The 9,484-nt window shown below is 43.9% G+C and overlaps 1 protein-coding gene across 6 annotated transcripts in view; it reads left to right on the forward strand.

Annotated features, from left to right (window-relative positions):
- sema4d (sema domain, immunoglobulin domain (Ig), transmembrane domain (TM) and short cytoplasmic domain, (semaphorin) 4D) overlaps positions 1 to 8,402 on the forward strand; it is a 36,718-nt gene extending 28,316 nt beyond the window's left edge. For 3 of the 6 annotated variants that reach the window (XM_031860009.1, XM_031860006.1, XM_031860007.1), the window contains 10 exons: positions 149 to 324; positions 457 to 613; positions 848 to 1,070; positions 1,475 to 1,587; positions 1,885 to 2,057; positions 2,263 to 2,309; positions 2,499 to 2,870; positions 4,631 to 4,864; positions 5,772 to 5,984; positions 6,155 to 7,144. In XM_031860009.1, the coding sequence (XP_031715869.1) occupies positions 149 to 324; positions 457 to 613; positions 848 to 1,070; positions 1,475 to 1,587; positions 1,885 to 2,057; positions 2,263 to 2,309; positions 2,499 to 2,870; positions 4,631 to 4,864; positions 5,772 to 5,984; positions 6,155 to 6,378 (1,932 nt within the window). In that variant the 3' untranslated portion in view covers positions 6,379 to 7,144. Of the gene's footprint in view, positions 1 to 148; positions 325 to 456; positions 614 to 847; positions 1,071 to 1,474; positions 1,588 to 1,884; positions 2,058 to 2,262; positions 2,310 to 2,498; positions 4,865 to 5,771; positions 5,985 to 6,154; positions 7,145 to 7,171 lie in introns of those variants that run through there. The other 3 variants (XM_031860010.1, XM_031860011.1, XM_031860008.1) reach the window with 3 other exon arrangements.
- The last annotated feature ends 1,082 nt before the right edge of the window (positions 8,403 to 9,484 follow it).

The raw sequence follows: 9,484 nt of genomic DNA on the forward strand, positions 1-9,484 counted from the left end.
CCCCCCCCCCCCCCCCCCCCCCCCCCATTCCCAGTGGAAATGAAGCCAATCTTACGCCTGCCATTCTTCCTCCCTCCTTCTCATTCCCTTTCCCCTCAGTCTCCTTCCTCTGCCTCTCCCCACACACTGATACACGTCTCTCCCACAGGGTGACCTCGGGGGGCAGCGCACCCTGCAGAAGAAATGGACGTCCTTCCTGAAAGCCAAGCTGGTGTGCTCCATGCCTGAGCTCAACTTTGTTTTCAACGTAGTACATGATGTCTTCATCCTGAAGGGGGCAGACTTCAGAGACACCGTCATCTACGGGGTCTTCACCTCCCAGTGGTCAGTGCTTTGAAGATCTTGAATTGGGGTCAGAAAAGGACAATGTTTCAATATCAAGCGGGGTCCTTAAATTCACTTATTTTCCCTCCCCCCCACTTCTCTCCCGACTCCATCATCATCCCTGTCCCCCAGGGGTAATGTGGGCTTGTCAGCAGTGTGTGCTTACAACATGACAGCTATGGAAGAAGTCTTCTCCAAGGGCAAGTACATGCAGAAGGCCACAGTGGAGCAGTCCCACACCAAGTGGGTCCGGTACAACGGCATCACTCCTTCTCCACGTCCTGGAGCAGTAAGTACCTTTCACACCGCTCCAATAGTTAAGACTGAGCTCAGTTTGTTGTGAATGCTTGTGCAAATTTTATGAAGTCTAGGAAATGCTTTATTAAGTATTTAGAATACAGATGTAAAAGAAAATGAATGGGGGGGGGGGGGGAAATGTCTTTTTTAGTAGACAGACAGATGTGAATTTACTTTACAAGAATAAATCATTTAATGTCTCCTGTCTGCGTTTTTCCTCCACCAGTGTATTAACAACCTGATGCGACGGCAGAACGTCAGCAGCTCCCTCCACCTGCCAGACAAGACCCTCCAGTTTGTGAAGGACCACCCCCTGCTGGAGGACCCCGTCCTACCCATCGGCAACGGGCCTCGCCTCATCACCAAAGACGTCAACTACACTCAGATTGTTGTGGAGAGGGTGCGCGCGCTCGATAGGAACATTTATGATGTCATCTTCACTGGAACAGGTAAGAACACATCAGTTATTTATACACATTTGAATTTAAAAACTCTTATAAATGAGGCTGTGCTTTTCAAGTTTATTAGACCCTGACCCTGAGAAATAGACAATATGTAAGAATATTGTAAATATTCAAACACAATAGAGTATTACATTTAATCACAATTGCAACAGGCTGCCTTCAGCGAGACGCCTGAAGTACTAGTTGTGTTTACAAGACCAATAACAGCTGAGCATAGCTGGAGAATAGTATGGTAAAACAAAAAGGGAAGGAAACTGCCCAGTCCGAATATAGCTGATACCAGTTGGCTCATTCAGTACATCCTGTATTCTAATAGTTTGTTTTAAAGAGGCTCATTTCTGGCTCCTGCCTCGGCTGAATGATTTGCCTTTTACCATTCTCATCTTTAGATAAGGGAGTCCTGCACAAGTCAGTGGTGTATGAAGGAGAAGTGCACATTGTGGAGGAGATCCAGCTCCTGAAGAACTCTGAGTCCATCAAGAACCTGCTGCTGTCCTCGGAGGTCAGTGACGAACCGTACAAAGAGACCGCTGCGGCACAAGAATTAGAAAATGTGTTTTGAGCTCAACAGAAACGCAGAGCGCTGACGGGCAGCGTGTCGTTATGTGGTGGTACACGAAAACCTTTGCAAGCAGCCACTTTGCTGTTATAGATTTTTTTTTTTTTTAAGTGATTTGTAGACTTTTGTGTAGTTTCGGGTTCATATTTGTGACCTTTTGAAATCTATAAGCGTATTTCTTTTGTTGTGCACTCTTTCTTTGGCATATCTACGTATCTGAACAACCTTGTGCTTCCACAGACACGCTCCCTGTACGCTGGTTCAGACTCCGGTGTGGTCCAGTCCCCCACAGCCTTCTGTGGCCGGTATCTGTCCTGCGATGACTGCGTCCTGGCCCGAGACCCGTACTGTGCCTGGGACCCTCACACTGCTGCCTGTGTCAATATCTTTGATGCTCCCAGCCAAAGGCTCAGGTAATCCTTTTTATTCTCCACATACCGGTACTCCGCTCACGCACTACAACACTGGATAACGAAAGCAAAACCACCAACGAGAGACATCTTAACCGATACTCCGTCCAGTTTGACCTGCTTTACTGTCTCAGTCTAAATATTTCTTCATTTCAGAGTTCAGAGTATTTTAGATGGCGATGAAAATAAAGCTTGTTTGTTTTTTCAGGAAGCTAATCCAGAGCCTGAACGGTGACGCAGACAAGTGTCCGTCAGGTAGGGTGCAACATGCGCACATACGCCTAACAAAGAAGCTTTATAACATGGACAGTGAGAGTAAAAAACACTGGATACCGATTGGAAATCAAATATCACAATTCTGAACGTCCTAAATATAAGGCACGTTGTGTGATTGTCCTCTATTGCACATTAAACACACATTTGCACATTTGTTTTGCCTCTCAGCATCAAGTCTGTCTCTGAAGGACTACCGACGTGTGACAGTGAAACCAGGCAGCTCTGCTGAGCTGCCGTGCCTGGGACACTCCAACCTAGCCCAGGTGATGTGGAAATCCAACGGCTCTGCCCTCACCGAGGCCTCTCGCTTCCACCTCATAGGCGAGAACAGCCTCCTGATTTACAGCGTGGCTCCAGAGGATCAAGGTCACTACGAGTGCTGGTCAGTGGAATGGGCCCCGGCTGCCGGGAAGAACTTCAGCCGCCTCCTGGCCGGGTACGTCCTCACTCTGGATCTCCCGCCCAGAGCTCCACACCAGGCAGGCCACGTTGCCACCACCCTCGGCAGCCAGGAGACGTCGAGCTCACATACAGCCGAAGGTAATGGTAAGACAGAGAGAGCCCTACTAACGTCGGCCCTTGCTCCTCCCAGCTTCACAGCCACAGTCCACCTCACCTCCCCACCCCAAACTGACTCATCACTAACCCTGCCGCCCAGCAGCACAATGAAGTTCCAGCCAAAGCAGCATCTTCCCCCGAGCTCCAGCGCTCCGCGCCCAGACAGCCGGGACCCAGCGGCTGAGTATTTGCAACACAACAACAGCACCGCCCTCCTCTTCCTCTTCCTCCTGTTTTTCCTCCTCTTTCTGGCCGCGCTGGCGTACAACTGCTACATGCAGTATCTTCCGGCGCCCTGCCTGCGGCTGCGAGCCGCCCTGCTGGGCACTCACAAGAGCACCCATCAGCCCGAGTATCGGGCCTGCGAGGCGGGTCTGATGGAATCATCTGCGACCGAAAAAATTAACATGACGGAGCAACCGACGCAGAACGGCAGCCAAACCACTCAAAACCTCCGGGCGCTCCGCGACACCGGGTATGAGACCGAGCCGGAGTGCGGCAACGGTCAGATCCCATCCAAGGAGAAACCCTTCGATGTGGACTGTGAATCTCAGCCGATCCAGTTCGCAGATGCAGATGAACCTTACTGCTAGCCAGAGGCCTCTGCTCTGCCTTTGTTTCTCTCAGCACAGAGACTATTGATAGGGAGAGAGGGGGGGGGGGGGGTCACACTCTTGCTGCATCTTTCCACGACTCACAAATCTAAGCGCTTTCCTCTATATGAAAGTATGTTCAGTGTACAGCATCACATGAAGTTTAATCATCACAAGGCGTCTTTGAGATATAACTCCTGTCTGGTCTAGGGTTTATGACGACAAAGCAAAAACTATTCACAGAAGCTGCACCCTCTCAGCTTAGTCCAGCAAGAAAAGCTATTTCTTAAATTCCAAATTGGAAACATTGTTTACCAAATTGGTAAGTTACTTTGATGTTTTCCAAATTGGAGTCATGTTTTTTCTTTGTACAGCCTGGGGGGAAAATAGTCTCTTGAAGCTTTTGCATCTTTTTTCTTTCGGAGCAACATGTCGGCTAATGGACTTGAGTCAGCGCTTCGACATTACGGTCATTTCTCAGGGAAGATTTTCTCAGCACGTTCTAGCCTAGCTTTCTACGGTGTTGCCGTCTGCGTCACCTGGTACGTGGTTCTTTATCTCACCCAGTGAAGTGGCAATGGCGGGTTTGAATGTCGGAGAAAGAGAGAGAGAGAGAAAACAATGAACAATGCTTAAAAAAATCAAACCACTGTCTCGTTGTCTTTGAGTGACGATGTTGAGTTTCTCTGTGTTTTATTTTATTTCCTCCCTGTGAAGTCGACATTCCTACATGGATACAACTCTGATGCTCCTTTGTATTAACCTCTACTAGTCACTTTCCCTCGTGGTCTCTTAATGACATAAATATGTTCTATATGACGTGATGCTTGACGATATCAAACATCAGCCCAGTTTATAGAAAAAATATTTTTTTATTCTTATTTTTAATTAAGCCTTCAGTTTTAGAACATTCTCAGATAATTATTATTTAAGATGAGTCGTGTCTGTGGTAATATCATTTTGTCTATTGTGTAAGTAGTTGTGATCATCCTCATGTTTTATTTTATTTATTACAAATTTGTTAGTTTTTTTTTTTTTTTTAATCCCAGCCCATTATTCTCCCTCTTGTCTGTGTTGCATGTCACCCCTTGTTTAGATTTCCTGTTTTCCTCAATACTCTCTCTTCTCCCATCACTCCCTCCCTCACAGTCGCCTCTCCCGTCGACACTTCATCTTCCCTGCCCTCCTCTGGAAGTAGCACTCCCTCTGCCCTCCCTTCCTCCTCCTCCTCTTCCTCCTCCTCTTCTTCCACCTCTTCCTCCACCAAGCCCCACACTGTGGAGGCCCGGGAGGCAGAGGTGAGACTGTTGCCTCCCCTGCTGAAGGACCAAGCCTGGGGGGTTCACGCCCAGGAGGCCTTCCTGCTCTTCTGCCTGGCGTTGGGTGAGTGGTGTCTGTGACGTTGACTCGGTTCACACCTCCCGAACCGGAAATCCATTCCTCTCACTTTTTAACCCTCCCCCCTTTTTCACTCTTTCTCTTCTCTTTCTGCATGTTGCATGTTACCATTTCCCAAACATAAACTAACTGTGTGTGTGTGTGTGTGTGTGTGTGTGTGTGTGTGTGTGTTTCTGGATCTGTTTATAACAAGCCTGTCCTTTGCTTCAAGGCGTAGTGGAGAACTGTTCATCTCCATTTTAGGTGTCTGGTGAGATGCCTTAGTGAATGTTGAAAATGACTAGATTCAATATTGAACTGTCAACTTCAGTGATCTGGTTGTTGGACAATTCTCAATTCTATGTGACTGAAAGGTACAGTTTTATTTATAGTATTGTGTAACAACAGTCTGACGTGAAACCTGTACATTTTTAGAAAAGATCCTTTTTTTTTAAATCCAGGGTGTTACTGTAGACTCAAATGTCTTACATCTCAATACTTTATCTGGGTCATTTTTGTGCTTGTAAATATAGTTGTATATATGGAAAAATACCATTTGAAGATGTACATAAATTTAGGGGACGTTTTGGGGCTATTTCTCTTGGTAGGGAGGCTAAATAAATCTTGTCAAATGTTTTCAACACTGGCTTGTTTTGTTACATTTTTGACTTAATAAAGAAATGTGATCTCATTACTGACAATAAATGGCCAAAAGATTAGGATTCTGTTGAAGTTCTGAGATCAGGCAAACTTTTACACTGCATGTATACATATATAATACAGTCACACTAAACTTGACCGACACAAACAAACCTACCAAAGGCAAGTATTCCCTATCGCAGTCTGTGTGGCGTGTCAGTGTCTCGACCATTCGGGGGGGGGGATCAACATGAAGTCCTATTCTGTCCATCAGGTCCCAGTGATGTCCACATTCACTGGCTAATAAATGGACACAGTCTGGACACCCCTAGAATGGAGTACCGCCAGCCGGTGGGCCAGAGGGAGGTACTAGTGAGCAGCTGGCTCCAAGAGGGGCCGCTGATCAAGGACGCCCGTTACCGCTGTGTCGCTGAGGCCAGCACAGGAAGTGACATGTCCGAGGTGGACCTCCGCCTCACTATTCGAGGTATCCGGACCTGAAGCTTGTATGGCTGTGAGAATGTCCAGTGTGTCTACTTTGACTATACGTATTTTGAGATATATTGTGAGTAATCCATGTTAGGTAATGGAGTGCCTGGGATTAGTTGCAGCAATGCCACTGCCATTGTTTCCATAAAAGACGTTATTATTTGACAGATGAGGAGAGCAGTCCATCCAGGGATTTGAACCAGTGGAGAGGTGCACTCACAGAGCATGAGCAACTGCTCAAAAGATGGCAGAAGGCCTGGGTAGGTCTATGTTCATGCATGCGAGTGTGTTTTCTCCCAACGTCATACTGGTTATTGTGCATTTGCCCACGTCAACTTGCATCATGTGCACCCGTCTTTATCCGCCCTGCATGTTTGGCTTTAGGCGAGTAGTTTGAGCTCTGCATTGTTTTTTTCAGCACTAGAGAAGTACAAAGTCCAGATTCATTGGGACACATAATTAGGAACACAAAGCTAAAGCCAGCTGGTTCATATTCCACGAAATCAAGTGTTTTCGTATTCTGCAAATTAACTTTATTCTACTTTTTTTTATGAATGAAGCGTTTGTCAGGGTTTGAAAAAAAAAAAGCAAACTTATTTAACTAAATTACTAACAATTCCTGCAGCTTTTTGGTGAACTACTTTTAGCCATCACATTTAACTCTATTACACTTAAACACATGTTCTGTTCAACATGATCAGTTAACCTCATTCAGCTAACTGTGTTCCTGATGACAAAAACACTTTTATGTTCCTTTTTAAAAGGATTACTAAAGGGGTCTTCCAAATATAGATGCACAAATCTTGTGACATTTTTAACTGTAAGGAACAAGTTTGGATAAACTTACATGAATGGTTCAAGACTCAGATTCCAGTCTCTCTTTGTTTAGTTCGAATGAAGATGTGCTACTTGCATGCATCTAGTTTGACCGGAAAAACATGCAAGCTCCCTCAATGCACGTTTCTGAATGGTAAACTTAAGTCTGTAATTCAGACTGAATTATAGTTTTGTTTCATTATTTAAATTACTGATGAAACTGGAGACGTGGGCAGTGATTCAGAGGTCTAGAACCAGACTAGTTGAACATCTGTTATCAACATTCTTTACCTTTTTTTTTTTTTTTTTTTTTTTTTTTTTTTTACATCCTCCTCCTCTTGTACAGTACAACTGTGTTTCCCTCCACAGGAAAGCTGTGACGGCCACTGAGCTCTGTGAAGACGACATGAGCTTCACTTGTGTTGGGTGAATCCAGTTGTGAACATGGTCCTCACTCAGCCCAGGTGGACCACACCTTTGACACTGAGGCACACAGTGTCACTTCTTACGTAGGAGTTTGATGGAGAATTCACGACACCTACCTGGCTGTGTTGATGGTGTTCGGACTCTTTCCCAAGCTGACAAGGAGATGAAGGTCATCGGTCTGAGGATGTTTGGGCTGCCTCACCAAATATGCATTTCTTTCTATTTTTATTGATAAAAATGAACATCAGTGCTTGTATGGAACAAACTGACTGTGTATGGGGAGCACTGATCTATATTTGTAAGCGATGCAGCATCTGTGACCTGTAAAATAGTTTGGTTTATTTGACAAACGTCTCGGATGTTGTACGGTCCCTCAAAACTACCTTGCAGTTTGACATTTTTACTTGAGGTTATGCAGTGTGTTGGGCATTTCTTATCTTTTTTTCTCCTTCCGGAGAGTTAAAGACTGAGCTTATTCACTGGATTTTGATTGCAGGAATTGAGAAGTTTACGGTGGGGAAGTAGGGTTCTTTTCAACCACAGTGTGTGATGTTTGACATGAAACACGCTTTTATCATCGGGTAAAAAGCCAAGCATCCAACAAAGCCGTCCTTAGCATTGGTTGAATTGTTACGGTCTGTGCCTTACTGATTTCTGTCTGCAGTTTTTGTTCACAATGAAAATGTGACTACCCATTTGCCTCGGAAGCAAAAATAAATACATTTGCTTATATTGAGTTTAACATCAATGCATCACGTTTGCCCTGTTTGAATGAAGCATGTTTATCACACACTTTTTATGTCGGGTGAACGATTAAATATTCACAGACCTGATTCACCCTTTTCTAAACACGTTATATGCTGAGTGGCACGGTGACACGTCAGCCTTTTCCACCATCTGAATTATTAACCGACCGACCGCTGTGCATTTCTCCTTGGAAGCCAGTTATGACATTCAGAGGTTAAAATAAAATCCTTGACTTTCTTTCTAGATGTAGGTTGTATACCTCACCTGACGTTTATGCCTCACAGATTTATAAACAAATGGGCATTTAATATTGTATTTTTAATTAACTAGGGATGATCAGAAACAAAGTTGCACCTTAAATGTTCAGTACAAGACATTTGATGTGTAACAAAAAAGTGCAACTGAGAAATAAATGTTTACATGCAAAGTTTCTGTAGCTCTGTGATGCTTCTATATTTTTCATGGTGCCATCTTCCACAACTGGAGTCATATCGCCCTCATGTGACCAAGTAAAGGAGCACAAGCTAAAAACAAAAAAATAACAAGATATTCATTTGTTTATTAAATACATTTTGTTTATTCGAGGCATACTCTGATACTGGTTTAATCTCTATACAATAATAAAAGTTATGTCGATTTTCCAGTTACCACAGAAAAGCAGCATGACTGTTTAATGTAGTGACTAACTGCATCAGCCCAACACGCTAATTCTGGCATGAAGTCACAAGACTTCCTACTGAATGTATGAAATCACTGAAACTAAAGCAAACACTTAACATATCATCAGACATAGATCAGAAATAGAAATAATGTGGAGATTATTTTAACAAGTTGATCTTTAAACAGACTAGATCCAAGATCTTAAAAAAAAAAAATAAGTTTGAGAACAAACCAGTGCATTTTGCAAGCAACTGAGGACCGTGATTGTCTGTTTGACCCAATCAGTTATAACATTAGGGACCTGGTTTGTGGATCCTTGGAACATATTTAACTATTTCCAGTCAGAGTCAGCATGTTCTGAGGTTTGTACACTATTAATGCCATACCTTGAAAATTACAAAGCAAAACAAAGATGAGAAAATCAAGACTGACGTGTGTCTCATTTCCCATTTTCTGTATTCATGGGGTAAATTAGTCTATTAGGTACAACAGGACAGGCTGCAGCACTGCATGTCAATATACTCATATCCTTTGTGACGATTATCACGTTCAGGTGTGCTTACATATTGCAGAAAATATAAATTGCCACAGATGTGTAGATATCACGAGGTTACAAAGTATTTTCTGACAAGTACATGGCCTCTGTTGTCCCATATCAATATTGTGTGCATCGGTGCCCTGGGGGCTTTTCTCCAGTTATGATGCCATTCCAAGAAAATACAACATAATTGAGTTAATATCCCATTAGTAGGCCCGAGACTAATAATCAGATTTTGGAACTATAACCAATTTGTTCTGGACATCTGAGAGCATGAATCAGAAATGTTTGTGCAGGTCATTTTGTAGTAG

Source organism: Anarrhichthys ocellatus, unplaced genomic scaffold (genome assembly GCF_004355925.1).
Source record: "Anarrhichthys ocellatus isolate YVR2014 unplaced genomic scaffold, GSC_Weel_1.0 scaffold23, whole genome shotgun sequence".
NCBI classification, from domain to species: Eukaryota; Metazoa; Chordata; class Actinopteri; order Perciformes; family Anarhichadidae; genus Anarrhichthys; species Anarrhichthys ocellatus.